The sequence below is a fragment of the Danio rerio genome, chromosome 9 (assembly GCF_052040795.2).
Source record: "Danio rerio strain M-AB ecotype USA chromosome 9, GRCz13ab, whole genome shotgun sequence".
NCBI lineage: Eukaryota > Metazoa > Chordata > Actinopteri > Cypriniformes > Danionidae > Danio > Danio rerio.
The window spans coordinates 1,409,556-1,430,344 of record NC_141029.1 but is presented as its reverse complement, the minus strand read 5'-3'; the positions used below and the strand labels follow the sequence as shown (position 1 = coordinate 1,430,344).

General features: G+C 38.9%; 2 protein-coding genes across 9 annotated transcripts in view; one reads left to right on the top strand and one right to left on the bottom strand.

Moving 5' to 3' along the window:
- The window catches only part of adam23b (ADAM metallopeptidase domain 23b), a 57,065-nt gene extending 47,948 nt beyond the window's left edge, over window positions 1-9,117 (bottom strand). Inside the window, exons 1-3 of one of the 3 annotated variants that reach the window (XM_087267312.1) lie at window positions 9,088-9,117; window positions 4,934-5,180; window positions 954-1,129 (exon numbers count right to left, since the gene is read on the bottom strand). In XM_087267312.1, the coding sequence (XP_087123438.1) occupies window positions 954-1,129; window positions 4,934-5,009 (252 nt within the window). In that variant the 5' untranslated portion in view covers window positions 5,010-5,180; window positions 9,088-9,117. Of the gene's footprint in view, window positions 1-953; window positions 1,130-4,933; window positions 6,257-9,087 lie in introns of those variants that run through there. The other 2 variants (XM_087267313.1, XM_087267311.1) reach the window with 2 other exon arrangements.
- An 864-nt stretch (window positions 9,118-9,981) lies between these two features.
- On the top strand, window positions 9,982-20,358 carry cmklr2 (chemerin chemokine-like receptor 2). Of its 6 annotated transcripts, XR_015499036.1 has the most exons (5): window positions 9,982-10,121; window positions 14,161-14,249; window positions 15,995-17,618; window positions 18,434-19,340; window positions 19,495-20,358. XR_015499036.1 is itself a non-coding variant. In XM_087267316.1 (3 exons), the coding sequence occupies exon 3, from the start codon at window positions 15,996-15,998 to the stop codon at window positions 17,064-17,066; it is 1,071 nt and encodes a 356-aa protein (XP_087123442.1). In that variant the 5' UTR covers window positions 9,982-10,121; window positions 14,161-14,249; window position 15,995; the 3' UTR covers window positions 17,067-20,358. The 6 variants fall into 6 exon arrangements, 1 of the variants encoding a protein (XP_087123442.1); XR_015499035.1 differs by having other exon boundaries at window positions 18,434-20,358; XR_015499034.1 differs by having other exon boundaries at window positions 15,995-19,340; window positions 19,513-20,358.
- The last annotated feature ends 431 nt before the right edge of the window (window positions 20,359-20,789 follow it).

Sequence of the window (20,789 nt, the reverse complement as noted above, 5' to 3'; positions counted from 1 at the left end):
CCCTGTCACGAAACTCGTTCACTTAATTTTTGGGATTCTGTTTTTGTCTTACCTGATTTCTGGAACCGCTCTTCCCCGGACTCGAAACCAGTCGCCGTGGTCGACCCCTCTCTGCATCTCGAGCCTGCCGACGTACACACTGAGCTGAGTGGACAAACGGGTTGCAGCGGGGAAGCCCTCCACAAGGAGGTAAGGCAAGCGCGAAAGGGAACAGCGTCACACCGCCCCGCAGCGTTCGCTTGGAAAAAACCAACGCGGCTGTGCGTATCTCCCGGGACGTATTCTGGTGTCTCCAAAAACTTCCGTGGGACTACGTTTTCAGAATGAGCTTGGGTTGTTTGTTTTGGGAAGACTTTTTAACAATCCAGGCTCATTACGGATACGTACCCAGGTCTACATTTCTGGTCACAGCGAAATACATAACCGCAGGTACGTCTGCTCACACTTTTTGTGTTTGCAAATCCACCAGAGGGCGCTGTGTATGCTTTTTGATGATCTCTCGCGCTTCCTCTTCTCGCACACTCATTCGATTTCCTTCGGCTTAGTATCTTATTTATCAGGGGTCTCCACAGGAGAATGAACCGCCAACTATTTCAGCATATGTTTTATGCATTGGATGCCCTTGCAGCTGCAACCTAGTACCAGGAAACACCCATACACAATCACATTCACACACGTACATACACTACAGCCAAATTTGTTGATCAGTTCCCCTATAGTGCATGTGTTTGGACTGTGGGGGAAACCGGATCACCAAACCCACGCCAACATGGGGAGGACATGCAAACTCCACACAGAAACACCATCTAACCCAGCTGAGACTCAAACCAGTGACCTTCTTGCTGTGAACCCACAGTGCTGACCACTGAGCCACCCTTGTTATGAGATGTGGACGGAAACGTCGCTAAAAGCTATGTGTTTTACTGAAGTGTATGAGTGTGTACATGGCTAACCTGTGCTCGCGGGTCAGTTGTTTTGGCGTGTGTGTTCAGATCATGGTATGTGCTCTCTGAGTTCTCGTGCAGGTAGTAGATAAGGCGCGAGGGGTACGAGAGTGTGTGTTGTGTGTCCTGCGGCCCACTGCTGTTCAGCTGCTGTCCGGATGCTGGATCATCATTCTGGAGCAGCTCTGACAACACACACACACACATATTAATAAACAAACACACACAAACACACCCACTAACACATGCTTGTGTGCACATTAACACACACTCACTGTATAAACGCATTAACACACGCATAATAATAATAGTATATGCACACTCAGACATACACACTAGTGTAAACACTAAAGCAAAACACACACACACACACACACTAACAGTATATGCACGCTAACACATACACACACACACACCTATTAAAAGTATATGCACAATAACACACAGTCACACAAATATGTGCACTAACACACATACACACACTATGCACACACTCATATGCACATGATCAAATACACAGACACACTTATTTACACACATGCACACTAAAAGTATATGCACACTAACACAGACAGAGAGGCATACACACTAATATAAACACTAAAACAAATCTCTCTCTCTCTCTCTCTCACACACACACACGCGCACACACACACACACACACACACACACAAGGACATCTAAAATACACCTTAATACTAAAACAAACACACACTTATATACACATTAACACTTACACACACACACACACACACTAACAGTATATGCACATTAACGCATGCACATACATCGATTAACAGTATATGCACACACACTAATATGCACACTAACACACATACACACACTATGCACACACTCATATGCATATGCAGAGATAACACACACACACAAGGACATCAAAATACACCATAACACATAAACAAACACACACTAATATACACACACACACACACACCGATAGACACACACACACACACACACACACACACACAGTAATGACTGCCACTGAGCTGTACTGTATGCAGAGTACTGTACCTCCAGCACAGGCTTTATGCATTTCCACTATGATTAACGCCATTATACAGATAAGAGTGCTGTAAAGCGCTGCTCCTCGTCTTATCTAGTCTATTAATTCACACACTCCGACATTATTGTTCAGTGTATTGCCAAAAAGCAGGATCCTCGCACTATAATCCAGAAATAAAACCAGACTCTAATCAGAGAATACTGTAGTCAAATTAATTATTAGTCCAGAATAAACCAGTGTTACACAATGACCTGCCTAATTACCCTAACTTTACCCTAATTGTGAAGCCTTTACATGTCACTTTAAGCTGAACACTAGTGTCTTGAAGAATATCTAGTCTAATATTATGTGCTGTCATCATAGAAAGAGAAAAGGAATCAGTTATTAGAGATGTTAACAGTGTCCAGAAGCATTGTTGACTACTCTGGGCTCAGAGGCATCTGAGATGAGTCAGTATTTCAGGAATTTTTGGGGAGAAGTGGACGCTGTGTGCTCTGGACCAAAGTAGAAACGGATTATCCAGACTGTTACCAGCAACAACTCTAAAAGCCAGAGCCTGTCATGGTATGGGGCTGCGTCAGTGCTCTTAGCAAAGCTAACTTGCACTTCTGTGATGCACCAATGATGCTGAAAAGTACAGAGGTTTTGGCGCACATGCTGCCTTCTTGTCCAGGGACGCCCTGCATATTTCAACAAGACAATGCACAACTACATTCTGCAGAGTCCTGCTGCGGAGGAAGAGGATACAGATACTGGCCTGCCTGCAGTCCTGACCTGTCTCCAATAGAGAATCTGTGGCGCATTTTAAAAGTGCAAAATGTGATAATGAACACCCTATACTGTTGCCCACCGTAAGACTTGTTTGCAGGAAGAATGGGACAAAATGAAACGCTTCATCACTTGTTGTCTTCATTCCCTAAACGTCTGTTAAATGTTGCGAAAAGTAACGGCAACATTACAAAGTGCTAAATGCTTTACTGATACAACTCTTTCTGATTTGTGGTTTTATGTATTGGAATCTCTTCTGCTTTGTAGAATGAACTAGCCTGATCTCACCAGGAAACTTTAGTATTTTACGTTTCGTCAGTTTAGTAGCTAATTCGAGTTCAGTCGTACGAAAATATACGATTTTAAAAAGGAGGTGTGGCATCTAACCCCACCCCTAACCCCAAACGTCATTGGGTGATGAGCAAATCTAAATTGTACGAATTAGATTGTATGAATTCATACGAATTAGCCACTAAATCAAAACGTTGCGAATTGCCGTGAGATTGCATTGAATGAACAGGACAGACATGAGAGATTTCTAAAGTCAGTATAAAAGATTAAATATCCAACACATTCGGAACCTATAAATATTGCCTAGAGAAGCTGAATAACACCAGTCCTTTAATTATATATATAAATATATATATATATATATATATATATATATATATATATATATATATATATATATATATATATATATATATATATATATATTATAATACAGCCTCTATAACTTCCTAAACAAAACAAAGGAAAGAGGTCCATGAACATCCGCAGTGCTGTCTGTGAGCTCAGGGCCCGTATCAAGTAGCATTAAAGCAGTGTGTGAGTGTGTGTGTGTGTGTGTGTGTGTGTGTGTGTGTGTGTGTGTGTGTGTGTGTGTGTGTGTTTGAGGACATTTGACTGGTGCTCACTGAATAAGGAACCAGAAGATGTTTTTATTAGTATAATGATCTGCATATGTAGGGTTGCGCCATAGACTGCATCAATAAACTGATAAAAAAAACTATGGAAGTCTATAATGTGACATAAGAAAACAAACGTGTGTGTGTGTGTGTGTGTGTGTGGTTGTGCATGTTTGAGTATACATAAATGTGTGATTGAATGTGTGTTTGTATGCATGAGTGTGTGTGTGTGTGTGTGAGTCTGCATGAGGGTGCATTTTTATGACTGTACATGTGTGTATGCATTTGTGTGTGTATGCATGAGTATGTGTGTGTAAGCGTGCGTGTGTGCGTGTATACATGCGAGTATGAGTATGTGTGCATCTATTTGTGTGTATGCATGCATGTATGTGTATGCTTGAGTGTGTGTGTGTGCATGCATCTGTGTGTGTATGCATGAGCGTGAGTGTTTGTATGCATGTGTCAGTGTGTGTGCGCATGAGTGTGTGTATGCATGTATGTGTTTGTATGCTTGAGTGTGTGTGTGTGTGTGTGCATGCATCTGTGTGTGTATGTATGAGCGTGTTTGTTTGTGTGTGTGTGTGCATAAGTGTGTGAATATGCATGAATGTGTGTGTGTGTGTGCATGTGTGTGAGCATGCATTTGTGCATGTCTATAACTGAGGGTGTGTGAATGTATGCAGGAGTATTTGTGTGTGTGGATGTGTGTGAGTGTGTGCATCCACTTGTGTGTATAAATGAATGCATGAGAATGTGCACGTATGCATGTGAGTGTATGTGTGCCTCCACTTTTGTGCATACGTGTGTGTGCATGACTGTGCATGTGCATGCGTGTCTATGCATTACTGTGTATGAGTGTGTATGCATGAGTGTGTGTGTGTGCATCCATTTGTGGAAGTGTGTATACAAATATGTATTGGTGTGTAGGCATGACTGTGTATGCACAAGTGTGTGTGTGTGTGTCTATGCATTAGTGTGTGTGTGTGTGTGCGTGCGCGTCTATCTTTCTCTCTCTCTCTCTCTCTCTCTCTCTCTCTCTCTGTGTGTGTGTGTGTGTGTGTGTGTGTGTGTGTGTCAGGACACTTTGCAGATGTCCTCCACATAATCTCGCACTGATGCCCTTCACACACACACACACAAACTCACCGAACAGAGAACATCCCAAACCGGACAGTCATTAAAGCACCACATACACACAGACACAGACACACACTCCCCCACCCTCCACTAACACGCGCACCGGACAAGTTCCGCGCAGAGTACCGGAGTGAAGGTGAAGTCCGTACCGGCAGCAGCAGCGGCGGCGGGCGGCAGGAGGCAGCAGATGAGGAGCAGCAGATCCGGAATCCCCGCCGCAGTCATGATGCAGAGCTGGAGTCTGCAGGAACAGCGACTTTAAGGCTCACAGATCATCATCGTTGTCCTTGGTGGTCCTGATGCTGCGGCGGGAAGGCGGTGTCCAGCCCGAGACCTCCGCGCGCGCTCCGGATGAGGAGGAGGAGGAGGATGATGATGCGTATACCGGCTGCTCCACTGCTGGGGCGACGCTCATTTACATAATATCATTATGCGTGTTACGTCGATATCAGAACACTACACTACTGCAACACTGGATTAATTACATCGAGATAGCAGCACTTATGAATACTGTTATGCAGACTGACTGTATATAGAGGCTTTGCTCTCATTACACCCTGCTCTCACGTGGTTTCTGCAGGTTCCACCAAGTTAAATTTAAGACATTTTTAAGACCAATATGAACCAGATTTTAGTCTCATATAGAGATAAACACTGAGTTTTTCTAAAGCCCCGAATGGAAAGTAGTTGAAAGCAGAAGTTTACACACACTATATAAAAAGGCACATTAAAAAGGTCAGATGTTAATGTGACTAAACTTTTCCTCTTTTAGGTAAGTCAGGATTATCACATGCGTTTCTGTTCTGCTTAATAGCAGAATAATGAGAGATATTTTAGAGAAATTATCATAACTTTTCTTAAAGGTCAAGTTTACACACAATAAGATTATTCAGCCTGATCTCACGAGAAAACGTAAGTATTTTACGTTTTGCCAGTTTAGTGGCTAATTCGTACGAATTCGTATGAGTTCAGTCATACAAAATTGTACGATTTTAAAAAGGGGTGTGGCACCTAACCCCACCCCCAACCCCAACCGTCAATGTGGGATGAGCAAACCGTGCTAAAATGTACGAATTAGATTGTATGAATTTGTACGAATTAGCCACTAAATATAAAAGTTTTGGATAATTCTGCCTCTGAAACAGCTCTGGTTTTGGACGTTTCTGATTGGCTAATTGACAACATTTAAGTTAAATAGAGGCACAACTGTAGAATAGTATTTAAGGAAAACCAACAATCGGTGCTTTTGAAAACACTGTGGGTTGGGTTTAGGGAAAGGGGTGGGCGAGTCTATCAAAAAGGAAGTGTGGCACGTAACCCAACTGACTACTTTATCTGATCCACCTTCACTCTGCTCATATGTCTCTTAGGTCTTGTTTGTGTAATTCCAGTTTGTTATATTTGACTTCATGTATGTTTGTTTATCTTTTTGTTGCATTCCTTGTAAAGTGTCCTTGAGCTCTGGAAAGGCGCTATATAAATAAAAAAATATTATTATTATTATTAATATTATTATTATTATCTGTGCTTTTGAAAACACTGTGGGTTGGGTTTAGGGAAAGGGGTGGGCGAGTCAATATGGGCTTTTGAAAACACTGTGGGTTGGGTTAAGGGAAGGTGGAGGGTGGGTCAGTCGATTGGTCGGTCAGTCAGTCAGGCGACAGCAGCCTCTGGTGGAATTACAAGAGAACAGCAGGCGTGAATGGCACTGACAAGATAAATTTGAGATCTCAAAAAGCCTCTGGTGGATTCAAGAAAAACAAAAACTGCAAAAAAAAGTTTTTTTTAACGTCCAGAAATGGATTTCAGGGTACATATCAATAATGAGCCTGGGTTGCATGTAAAATTAATATGATTGATTTGTTGTTGTTGCTTTTTTTATTGAAACATACAATCACCACAACTTTGCGACAACACTTCAATTCGTCATCGTCGTCATTATATGAAAGCCCAGTTGAAGTCAGAATTATTAGCCCCCCTGAATTATTAGACCGCTACTTTATTTTATCCCTAATTTCTGATTAACAGAGAGATTTCCTCAACACATTTCTGAACATAATAGTTTTAATAACTCATCTTCAATAATGGATTTATTTTCTCTTTGCCATGATGACAGCACATAATATTAGACTAGATATTCATCAAGACACTTCTATACAGCTTAAAGAGACTTTTAAAGGCTTCACTAGGGTAATTAGGTTAACTAGGCAGGTTAGGATAATTAGGCAAGTTATTCTATATCAATGGTTTGTTCTGTAGACTATCGAGAAAAAATATAGTTTAAAGGGGCTAATAATTTTGTCCCTAAAACGGTGTTTAAAAAATTACAAACTGCTTTTATCCTTGCAGAAATAAAACAAATAAGATGAAATAAAGAAAAAATTCAAAGGGGGCTGATCATTCTGACTCAACTGTATATTCATTTTAAGATTTATTTTTTTTAATTATTTAAAGATTAAAATGTTTGCAATTAGTTGATCATACACTTATTAAAACTGAAATGAAGAAGACAGTTTCTCATTTGTGAACTGAGGAATGCAAGTCATTTATTGGGAACGCACAGTCCCTAAAGTTACCACTGAAGTGCAGTCTAATAAATGAAAACCATGTGTTATACCAGCATGTCAGCTAGTTTCACTGGTACACTGACACATTTACTATAGTAATAATAAACGATTTACTGCTGAAAAGGGAATAGGAAGATCACATTTTCTTGATTTTAACTCATTATAAATACTTGTCTTTTTTATTTATTTATTTATTATTATTATTTATTTATTATATTTATCATCATGTGTATTTTTATCTATTTGATATTATTTTTGCCTTGTTGTACATATACAAATACTCGTATTTGTTTACAGTGGAACGCAATGGTTACAGGTTTTCAGCATTCTTCAGTATATCTTCTTTGTTTTTTGCTCTGCACAAGACGTTTGGCCAGCGGAGAAATGAAAATGATCGTGCCCAACTGAGTCTGGTTTCTCTCAAGGGGGTTGTTTCTTCACTTTCGCAAATTGGTAAAGGTTTTTTTCCCTATCCGCTGTTGTCACTATCTTGCATGGTTTGGGATCTGTTGAGCTGCGCATCGATGGATTTGCTCTTTAGTGTCTAGACCACAGGTGTCAAACTCAGTTCCTGGAGGGCCGCTGCGCTGCACAGTTTAGTTCCAACCCTAATTAAACACACCTGATCAAACTAATTGAGTCCTTCAGGCTTGTTTGAAACCTACAGGTAAGTGTGTTGGAGCAGGGTTGGAATTAAACTGTGCAGGGCTTCGGCCCTCCAGGAATTGAGTTTGACACCCCTGGTCTAGACCCTCAGTAGTGATTATTAAACCACACTGAACTGAGCTGAACTGAACATAAACACTAAAAAACTGAACTACACTGCTCCAATTTACTATGATATTTTATGTGAAGCTGCTTTGACACAATCTACATTGTAAAAGTGCTATACAAATAAAGCTGAGTTGAATTTTTTAACAGATGAATGAAACTCAGAAAGGTTTAAAACTACTTGAAGATGAGTAAACAATGACTGAATTTTTATTTTTAAGTGAACTATCCCAAATTAATTAGGTTATAATGCATAAATCATTCCAGCTTAGTATGTTATTGGGTTGTTTTTTTATCAGTCTGACCCAAACATAACATTCCAGGACATCCTGAGCAGACCCCATGGAGGATGCTGGAAGCAGATCCCGAATGATTTCTGTGTTTAAATGTCATTCACGGCCTTAAACTGTGACCCGTAATAACCAGCTCTTCCTTCCTCCTCTGGACGCCTGCCATGAACTCTTCATTTCCACAAAAAAATCCTGTTTGCTTTACGAGTGCACGCCACAGTCACTCGCAAACATGACACGGTTGATTTATTTATTGATATTGATGCAAAGATTCATGGTTGATCACATCCAAATTAAGAGTTTGTTTCAACATACAATAATATATGTGTGTATTATATATATTTATTATGTACAGCTGAGGTCAGAAGTTAATTTGAATTTCTGTTTTCTATTTTTGACAAACAGCCCATGCTGAAGTAAAGCTATACATCAACTGCAGCAGGGGGCAGTGGTTGCCCAAAATATACACCTAAATACTGATAAACATCACAGATTATAGCCATAATTACAGACGTGTGCTTGTCATTAGCGCTGGAGGAACTGTGAAAGATCCGACCGCTGTAACGTGAAATCGTCACTGAAATGTATGTTTTTTGTTCAAATAAAATATATAGAAAAATACCGAGACTTTTAATCGAAGCTGTAACAGGTAATATGTAAGTTAAAAACACTCACCTCTTTTCTCAAACAGACATTAGCACCACTGGGGTTTGTTAATTTTAGCGCCATTTTGCAGCTGTTTGAGACTTCCGGTGCCATTTGTTTTTATTTAAATTAGCCATTTGATTTTAAAGTGCTGTTTCTCGTGTTATTTTAAGCTATTGGGATAAACAGCAGGCTGAATAATCACATTTATAACTACTTTTAGCCTAGTTCTTTTACGTATTATTAATTTCAGAGAATTATTATATTAAAACCTTAAAATGTATTTCAACTATTGCTGAATTTTCACCTTAAAGTCATTTCAATCTGATCCCTCTTACATATATATGTACATTATGCTTTATTTATTTTGATAATTAATACTATTTTTTGCAACGCCAATATAGGCCTGTATATATATAGGCTCATATAGGCCTATATATATATATATATATATAATATATATTATATTAATAAAATTCAAACTGTTTATTATATTATTATTGTTGGACTATTTTATTTCTTATTTTTACTTTTGTATTGTTATTATATTTTTTTATCTCTACTTGTTATATTTTCTATTTATTGTAAACATTGCAATACATTACATAACATTTGTTGTCATGCCAATAAAGCAAGTTTGAATAGAATTTGAATTGAATTGAGTGTGTGTGTGTGTGTGTGTGTGTGTGTGTGTGTGTGTGTGTGTGTGTGTGTGTGTGTGTGTGTGTGTGTGTGTTTGTTTGTGTGTGTGTGTGTGTGTGTGTGTGTGTGAGAGAGAGAGAGAGAGAGAGACAGAGAGAGAGAGAGAGAGAGAGAGAGAGAGAGAGAGAGAGAGAGAGAGAGAGAGAGACAGAGAGAGAGAGAGAGAGACAGAGAGAGAGAGAGAGAGAGAGAGAGAGAGAGACGTGTGCAAAAGTCTCTTTTGTATAATCGTCTCCATCAGCAGTGCATATTGAACTCCGGGACGGCGTGAAAACCTCCGGCGATCAACACTTATAAATCAGCTGCAAACAAATGGAGGAAACATTTGTGTAAACATTCTGGGCTTGCGACTGACAGACAAGGTATGTTGTCGCTTTTATTACTCATATGGGTCCAATTAAAGTGTTTTCTCACTAATAAATAAACTATATTCAGATTGTGGAGCTTTAAATGTTAATTATATGCTGGTTTCAGCACGCATTATTTATAAGACTCGTTTAATTTACTTAGCAATAACGGACCATTTATAAAGAAGTTTTCTGCTTCTGAATTAAATGTTCTTAATCTCTTCTAGATTAGATTTCTGGATGTGTTGAGGCGTTTGCACGGATCTTGTATTGAATTAGGACGATCGGACGATATTGTGCTTTTTTAAGTTAGTTTGTTTAGGCTAATAGTACATGCCTCAGTGTTTATTTAAATTACATCTGATTTATTAATTAACATATTTTCAGTGTTTTCAGGGATATGACCTACAGATTAGCAGATTGTAAGTCAGACTATACAAAATATGTCTAATTTTGTTTTATTTGAGGCTATATGTAGGTACAAACACCTATTTTACGAGAAAAAAATTTCTTGTGAACACTTATGTATAGTCTATCTAATCTGTAGATCTGTCAGACAGCCGTGACGAATGGTATTTGTTTTCAATATTGATTGGCGCGATTATGGATTCACAATGGTATGACCCGTCATAGGTGTAATCAAATGTTGATTTATATTATCATTTTTTATTATAAATGTATCAGAGGGTATGGGTCAGTTGGCGTTTCTGTGTGGAGTTTGCATATTCTCCCCGTGTTGGCGTGGGTTTCCTCCGGTGCTCCGGTTTCCCCCACAGTCCAAACACATGCGCCATAGGTGAATTGAATAAAATAAACTAGCCGTAGTGTGAGTATGTATGAGTCCCAGTACTGGGTTGCAGCTGGGATAGCATCCGCTGTGTAAAACATATGCTGGATAATTTGGCGGTTCATTTCGCTGTGGCGACCCCTGATTAATAAAGGCACTAAGCTGCAGGAAAATGAATAAATGACATGAGAAATACAGATCAGAGAAAGCTATTTCTCACTATTAAAGGTCTGACCCCTAACCATATATCTTGTTTTGAAGTTCTTCAAGGGGGCATCAAGCGTTAATTACCCCTAAAGCCCCCTGTAATTCACACCCTGGTTAAAATTAGCCTAATTAAGACACTTAAAGGGATAGTTTAGACAAAAATGCTAATTATGTCATAATTTTCCCAGAGATGGGTTGCGGCTTGCTGGATAAGTTGGCGGTTCATTCCGCTGTGGCGACCCCGGATTAATAAAGGGACTAAGCCAACAAGAAAATGAATGAATGAATGTCATCATTTACTCACTCTTTACTTGCTTTAAACCTTTATGAGTTTCTTTTATTTCCGTAAGATATTTTAAAGACAGTTGGAAACGTGTAACCATTGACTTCCATAGTATTTTTTGTTTCTATAGAAGTCAATGGTTACCGGTTTTCAGCTTTCATCAAAATATTTTCTTTAGTATTCAACAGACGAAAGAGAAAACTTTATAAGCACTTGAAGGAGAGTAAATGAGGAGTAAATTTAGATTTGTGGGTGAACTATCCCTTTAAGCTTCTTCACCAGCGTTATCTTGGAAGCTATGAAAACATGATCTTATTGCTCAAGTGTTGATTAATTATGCATTAGTGTGGCATAATTACATTATAATTTCAGCTGTTGCTCAATGCACTGTGAGGTTTGCATGCAGGGGCGGCTCAGTCGCTTTAATTAAAGGGGCAGTTCACACAAAAATGAAAATGTGCACTCATTTACTCCCTCAAGTGCTTTTAAAACTTTATGAGTTACTTTATTTTTTAACACTAAATGAAGATATTTTAAGGGAGGATGAAAACATGTTAGCACTGACCACCATAGAATAGAAAAAAAACATAGTGTATATGTGTTTATTAGTGTGCATATAATATACATACATATTATTTGCACATGGGGATGCCGTTTGCTCTTAAAAAGGATTACAATATTACAATACATACTAGACAGGGTCTTTTTATAGGTAGGGCCGTTAAATAAACATTTTTATGAGTCAGTGGTTACATGTTTACAACATTCTTCAAAATATCTTAAAGAATAAAGAAGCTCATACATGTTTGAAACAATTAAGAGTAAATGATTTCATTTTTTGGTGTACTGTCCCTTTAAGAGCCGTTTTGTTTGAGCTGTATGATAATTACAGACGCGTTTGTGATCATATCACAGTTCCAGAAACAGAAAGATCATACATCTCTCATTTGGACCATAAAGTTTTCTGGAGACACACACGGAAAGATCCTGCACACACACACACACACACACAAACACACACACTGTTGAGCGAGAGGTTTGTGAGGTGGTGACAAGAGTTTGAATCATTAAACCTGTGTGACGGCTGGCAAATGTCTGACCACACAAACAAAACAACACACAGCAGGGAGTTTATGAAGGGACAAATTGTGTGTATGTGTAGCTATGTGTGTGTGTGTGTGTGTCCGTGTGTATATAGTGGATTAGGTCTTTATGGTATGTGTGTGTGTGTGTGTGTTTGTGTGTGTTTGTGTTAATGTGTATATATATGTGTGTAAGTATGTTTTATTGTGTGTGTGTGTGTGTGTGTGTGTGTGTGTGTGTGTGTCCGTGTGTATATAGTGGATTAGGTCTTTATGGTATGTGTGTGTGTGTGTGTGTTTGTGTGTGTTTGTGTTAATGTGTATATATATGTGTGTAAGTATGTTTTATTGTGTGTGTGTGTGTTAATACGTTTATATTTTATATGTATATGTATATATATGCTGGATAAGTTGGCGGTTCATTCTGCTGTGGCAATTATTAAAGGGATAAGCCAGTAAAACAATGAATGAATGACTTTTGGAATGTTTGGAACGTTTTGTGAAGCGCTATGAATACTTTCCGGATGCATTGTGAGTGTGTTTTATTGTGTTTGGGTTTGCCTCTATATAAGTGTGTTTTAGTGTGTGTGTGTGTGTGTGTGTGTCTCTATATAAGTGTGTTTAAGTTTGTGTGTGTATGTGTGCTTGAATGTATTTAAGTGTGTTTTAGTGTGTGTGTGTTTGTCTCTATATAAGTGCGTTTAAGTGTGAGTGTGTGTGTGAATGTATTTAAGTGTGTTTCAGTGTGTGTGTGTGTGTTTGTCTCTGTATACGTGTGTTTTAGTGTGTGTGTGTGAATGTATTTAAGTGTGTTTTAGTGTATGTGTGTGTGTGTGTGTGTTTGTCTCTATATAAGTATGTGTGTGTGTGTGTTTGTGTGTGTGTGTGTGTGTGTGAATGTATTTAAGTGTGTTTTGGTGTGTGTATGTGTGTGTGCGTGCGTGTGTGTGTGTGTGTGTGAATGTATTTAAGTGTGTTTTAGTGTATGTGTGTGTGTGTTTGTTTTAGTGTGTGTGTGTGTGTGTGTGTGTGTGTGTGTGTGTATGTGTGTGAATGTATTTAAGTGTGTTTTAGTGTGTGTGTGTGTGTGTGTGAATGTATTTAAGTGTGTTTTAGTGTGTGTGTGTGTGTGTGTGTGTGTGAATGTATTTAAGTGTGTTTTAGTGTGTGTGTATGTGAATGTATTTAAGTGTGTGTGTGTGTGTGTGTTTGTCTCTATATAAGTGTGTTTTAGTGTGTGTGAATGTATTTAAGTGTGTTTTAGTGTGTTTGTGTGTGTGTTTGTCTCTATTTAAGTGTGTTTTAGTGTGTGTGTGTGTGTGTGTGTGTGTTTGCGTGAGAATGTTTTTAAGTGTGTTTTAGTGCGTGTGTGTTTGTCGCTATTTAAGTGTTTTAGAGTGTGTGCGTGTGTGTGTTTGTTTTGATATAAGTGTTTTTAAGTGTGTGTGTGTGAATGTATTTAAGTGTGTTTTAGTGCGTGTGTGTGTTTGTCGCTATTTAGGTGTTTTAGTGTGTGTGTGTGTGTGTGTGTGTGTGTGTGTGAATGTATTTAAGTGTGTTTTAGTGTGTGTGTGTCCAGGCTCAGTCCATATGTCTTCACTTCTGTTTTTCATTCATCACATCTCTCTCTCTCTCTCTCTCCCTCTCTCTCTCTCTCTCTCCCTCTCTCTCTCTCTCTCTCTGTGACAAAAACAGGGAAACACCCAGCAGAGCTCTTTTTTTTTAGAGAAACCAGCACAGAAACTCTTCAGAGGAGCTGAAATCTGCGATCGGGACGCCGTCAGGTAATTCATTCACTAACTCTGCAATGTTTTTCAAAGAGTGTTTTGGATTGAGGAGCCAAAATAGTTGCAAAATCTGGGATTAATTTTGATTCCGGCCTACTCAGAGTAACAAAAATGATCAGTATGTACTAAATATAAAAGCAGAGCATGCCTTATCTGTGCATCCATTTAAACACAGACTTAATCTCTAAAGTATGATATAAAATAAGCTGATGTGCGAGAGTTGATGATGAATTTGACAAGATGTCTGACTGATGTATTTATGAGTTGTGTAATTATTATGTCATGCAGTCTTATGGATTTAAATATAAGTCAACATTTTCTTGGTTTACTCCCCTGTACAGTGTAAACACTGTGTGATGTTATATGAAAGCGTTCCTCTGTAATGAAAGCAGCATCTGTAACCCAGACTTACAGGAAAAGAAAACATGCCTCTACCATACTGTATGTACAAATCTGCAAAACTCATACACTACCTGACTAAAGTCTTGTTGCTTGTCCAGGTTTTATGAACAGCAAATACTAACTTGATTTCTAGTTGATGATTTGGTGTCAGAAGTGTCTAATATGAAAGGCAAAGGCCTCTAGATGACGCTTATTTAAGCACCATAAAATCTGATCATGCCTTGATGTTGACTGATGTCTGTAGGACAGTAAAGAGTTTTGTCAGCGTCTCACAGGATCGGGTCTCCAAGTCTTGTCAATAATCAAGCGCACGTTATTATTATCAGCTCAAGAAGTTTGTTATTTCAGATAGAGACGCGCGGCGAGCGCAAGGAAGAAAGCGAAACCGTTCGGGCTCCATGGTTTGTGGCTGTTTATCAAGACGACAGGGTTTGTTTGAGCCCGGATCGACCATGTCTGCATATGTTTATATAATTCCGCTGTAATCTCTCGCTGTGTATTTCAAACATGGCGGGTCCTTTGTTTACATTCTGGCTTGTTGCGCCAGCGAATGACGTATCTCTGTCAACCAATAGCGTTCAGCTGCTTGTCTAGCTCCGCCTTTTGGCACCCTTTCTCATGTTTAGGACCCTTTCGAAACGATGCCGAAAAAAGTGGTATGGTATGGTTTGGTTCGGGACGCCTTTTGACAATGGAAACGGCCATAAAAGCGTACCAAACCGAACCGTACTCAGTGGAAACGGGCCATAAGGGACCTAATCAGCTCTCCTAAATGATCAAATGGCACTCAAAATGCAAGCATTGTATATATTGCAAGTATATACATGTCTATGTAGGAGTGCATACAAATAAAAATCGCAGATTTGGTGCAGCTTCAAAAGTCTCTACATGATCTCAGCCCAGTTTTATAGGTCCTCCAAACATAATCTCGAGATCAGGGAACGTCTCGACTCACTGAACTGAAAGAAAGCGGCACAGATGATGTGTGCTGCAGAGCTGTTGTAAGGCAAGCATTCGTGGTTCGTTACCATCTGTTTACATGACTTTAGCAACTGTGGCACCTGTCGCCGTATGCTGCCAGAAACTACAGTGAAACACTTGTAAGGATGACAGATAAGAAGTTTGTTGCAACGCTCTAAATAAAATCCCTGAGTTCAATTACTGAAGGACTTTCACGCAAGCGGATACTGGTGTCGACTGTAAATGACGTCACTTCCAGAGTGCAAATCAGCCAGACTCTATTAAAGCCATGACCGAATATAATCATGCTCTGTTGATTGTTGCTGGTTTTCCCTGTTGGGAAGAGGATCCCACTCATGCTTTTTGTCTCCCTCCTGCAGGATGATGACCCAGGATGACATGGACTACGAGAACGACACAGTATACTTCGATGAAACTGGCTATGTGGTTGACAGCCGATCTGGGGGCTACACGCAGCGGGAGGCTTTCCACATCATATCGGTGATCATCTACAGTCTGGCCTTCACTTTGGGCATCATCGGGAACGGGACGGTCATCTGGGTCACCGGCTTCAAGATCAAACGCAGCATCAACAGCGTCTGGCTCCAGAATCTGGCCATCGCCGACTTCGTCTTCGTCCTCTTCCTTCCCTTCTCCATCGATTACGTCCTGCGGGATTTCCACTGGCTCTTCGGCAAGACCATGTGCAAGCTCAACTCCTTCGTGTGCACCATGAACATGTACGCCAGCATGCTCTTTCTCACGGTTTTGAGCCTAGATCGATATGTGTCTTTCGTGCATTTTAGCTGGTCACAAAAATATCGTAATGTTCGTCGCTCTTGGTGGCTTTGCGCTCTGATTTGGATTATATCCTGCATTTTCAGCTGTCCCGCGCTCGTGTTTCGGGATGTAATCCTTTACAATGGGAAGATCGTGTGCTTTAATCATTTTCACGACGAGGACAGGCATGTGATGAAGATGAGGCATATTGGGATAGTTTCGTTTCGCACTATTGTTGGATTTATTCTCCCGTTTGCTACTATAACAGTAAGTGGGGTCTTACTTGCGCTTAAAATGCGTCAGTCCAACTCGGTGAGATTATCTAGTTTCTCCAGAATGGTTTCAGCTGTAATTCTGGCTTTTTTTGTGTGCTGGGCGCCCTTTCATACCTTCAGTATAATGGAGTTGAGCGTGCACCACTCCACCGCACTAAACTCAGTGCTCACCATTGGTTTCCCACTGGCCACCAGTCTGGCTTTCTTCAATAGCTGTGTAAATCCCATCCTCTACGTGCTGCTTACTAAGAAAGTGCGTAAACTGGTGAAGAGTGCATGTCTGAAGTTCACCAAGAGCTCGCTGCGAGAGCTCAGTCAGTCTGCTTCTGCCACTGAACTGGACTCGGCTCTGGTCAACTGCGCTCCTGAAGAGCCCGCGGAGAACTCCACTGTCTGATGGACACCAACGCAACAGGATTTATAGGATGATTCTGGAGCTCAGAATGGACTGAATGAACATGAAAATCTGATTTTATTCCTTATACAGTAAAATGTGCACATTTTATATTTAGGTTTTTAATCAACGCAACAAGCTGCTCGTGTTTTAGATGATGCTTCTGGAGCTCTGATTGGACTGAAACAGATTTCAACATATGAAAATAAGATTTTATTCAACATGAAAATCTGATTTCATTCTTTTTAACAGTGCACTAGTCTTATATGTTGTACAATTTAGGTTTTTAACCCTCGTGTACTGTTCAAATTGACTACCTTTTCGTTATGTTGGGGGCTTTTTTTGCCCCATTGACTTCCATTCCAACCACATTTTTTAATGCACAACCATCACAACAGTAAAAATTCTAAATTGTAGCTCTTCCCGACAGCAAAACCCAACAGCAATCATGATTACATGCTGTAATGGTTTGCAATCAAAAAATGTGATTATAAAGGAAGTCAATGGGGCAAAAACAGCCCCCAACATCACCAAAGTGTAGTCGATTTGCCCAGAGTGTATTGTTGCCCAAAATATGTGTCAAAATAAGATTTATCACCTAAAAATCATCCAATTTGCTGAAACACAGAGAAAGTTGTGGCCAATTTAAGACTCAAAATCAGCCCAGAGTGGATGAAAATGACCCAACAGCACACAAGTGTTACCAACACAACTAAAATTGTTTTCGATGGCTTCTAGAGCTCAGATTGGACGGAGGGAACAAATTAAAAACATTATTATTCCTTACAGTCAATTTATAACAAATAACAGATTTTATATGTTGTAAAATATAAGTTTTTAATTAAAGCAACAAGCTGCTCGTGTTTTAGATGATGCTTCTGGAGCTCTGATTGGACTGTTGGCAGATTTCAACATATAAAAAAAAACAGATTCTTTATACAGTCAACTTGTGTTTAACAATTTACCCAATAATATGTTGTACAATTTAGGTTTTTAACCCTTGTGTGTTGTTCAAATTGACTCTAAAAAATGCTTTGACATTTTTCAATAACTCAACAATATACTCTGGGCAAATTGCCTATCCTTTGGTTATGTTGCTGCTGTTTTTGCCCCATTGAATTAAATTATAATCACATTTATTGACTGCGTAAAGCCATGACAGCATATAATCATGCATTCTTGATTGCTGCTGGGTGTTTTTTTGCACAGCAAATGAAAGATTGTACCCCCTCCCAACTGGGAAAACCAGCAGCAATCAAGAATTCGCAATTACAAGCTGTAATGGTTTGCAATTAAAAAATGTGATTATAATGGAAGTCAATGGGGCAAAAACAGCACCAACATAACCAAAGGATAGGCAATTTGCCCAGAGTATATTGTTGAGTTATTGAAAAATGTCAAAGTATTTTCCCTAAATATGTGTGAAAATAAGGTTTATAACCAAAAATCATCCCATTTGCTGAAACACAGAGAAAGTTGTGGCCATATTAAGACTTAAAATCTACCCAGATTGGATGAAAATGATCCAACAGCACACAAGGGTTAACCAACAAAACTAAAAGCTTGTGTTTTAGAAGATGCTTCTACAGCTCATATTGGACTCCTATGAAAATCAGATTGTATTCTTTTTAGTCAATTTGCATTTAATACTTCACCCACTTTATATGTTGTACAATATAGGTTTTTAACCCTTGTGTACTTTTCAAATTGACTCCCCTTTGGGTATGTTGCTGGCTGTTTTTGTCCTATTGACTTCCATTGTAACCACATTGTTTGATTGCAAAGCCATGACAGCATATAATCATGCATTCTTGATTGTTTTTTGTTTTGCACATCAACTGATGATCAACAGAAAAAATGAAAGATTTTACCTCTTTTCCTGAAGGAAAACCAGCAACAATCAAGAATGATTCGGTTTCATTGCTTTGCAATCAGGAAATGTGACTGTAGGGGAAGTCAATGGGGCAAAAACAGCCCCCAACATAACCAAAGGGGAGTAAATCTGCCCAGAGTGTATTGTTGAGTTTTTGAACTATTTCAAAGTATTTTCCCAAAATATGTGTCAAAATAAGATTTATCACTACAAATCTTCCCAATTGCTGAAACACAGAGAAAGTTGTGGCCAAAATAAGACTCAAAATCAGCCCATAAAAACGACCCAACAGCACACAAGAGCTAACCAACACAACAAACAGCTCGTGTTTAAGATGACGCTTTTAGAGGTCAGACTGGACCGAGAGAACATATAAAAATCAGATTGTATTCTTTATACCAGGGGTGCTCAATCCTGTTCCTGGAGAGCCACCTTCCTGCAGATTTCAGTTGCAACCCATATCAAACACACCTGAACCAATTAATTAGGACCTGAACACCACGTGATAATTACAGGCAGGTGTATTTGATATGGTTTGCAACTGAAATCTGCAGGAAGGAGGCTCTCCAGGAACAGGGTTGAGCACCCCTGCTTTATACAGTCAATTTATAACAATTAACAGATTTTATATGTTGTCCAATATACGTTTAATTAAAGCAACAAGCTGCTCGTGCTTCTGGAGCTTAGATTGAACTGTAGGCAGATTTCAACATATGAAAACCTGATTTTTATGCTCTATACAGCCAATTTGTATTTAATTCATTAATTTTATATGTTGTACAATATAGAATTAATTAAAGCAACAAGCTGCTTGTGTTTTAGATGATGCTTCTGGAGCTCAGATTGGACTGAAGGAAGATTTTGACAAAGTGAATAAGAAAAAAATAGGTTTTCTTCTTTTCAAGCTGCAAAAACATCATTCATTTTATATGATAGAGCAAAATGAAAGTAATGCGGGGTAAAGTACACTGCAAAAAATGCTTTTGTTACATATTGCTTCTAGTCCAAATATCTAAAAAGTCTTAAATCAAGAAGCATTTCCAACAACAAAAAAAGTGTTATATATTCAGAAATAATGAGTCAAAATGAAGCGAGTTTTTCTGTAATACAAGCAAAATAATCAGCCAATGTTTAAATCATTTCAAATGTTGCCGCCAGCGTCTTACATCCTCTTCAGTTGTCGAATGCTATTGGCTCTCTTTGTGTCTCGTAACTAATTGCATCATGCTAATATACTTCAGCTATTTTTTTTTTAATTAGAGGAAATTAGCAAGCCATTTTCAGCTTTTAGAGACTCATAAATCACTCCGTTCTTCATATAAAGACATCGTATGGCTTCACATGACTTGAAATTCAACCTGACGTGTTTGTATCGCTTTTATATGGTTGTTTTTGTCATAAATAAACGTGACTCCACTTTTATTTGCCTGCCGCTCATTTATGTTGTTCAGAAGTATGTTGGGGTTTGGTACAGGCCCACCAAGTAATAAACATCTAATAAACATCTAGCATGCTAAAACAAGGCTAAATTTGAGCTGTCAGTGAACATCTAATAGACGTCTAAGAATAGCCTATTATTAAATTAATCATCAATTAGATTAGACAGACTTCACATGTGTAGTTATTTATTCCTGTGTATTTGACTAGTCTAGATTTGGGCTATTGTTAGATGTTCACTGAGAGCCTAAATTCACTTGTTTCTACAGACTGCTTTTACCACACTCTAAAAAATATTGTTTAGACAAAACAAAACAAAATGTACGCAACAGTTTGCATTAATATATTGAAGTTACGACAAAATCTAACAAAATGAGGTTCAGACAACAAACTTTATTATGTTAGCCAAATATTTT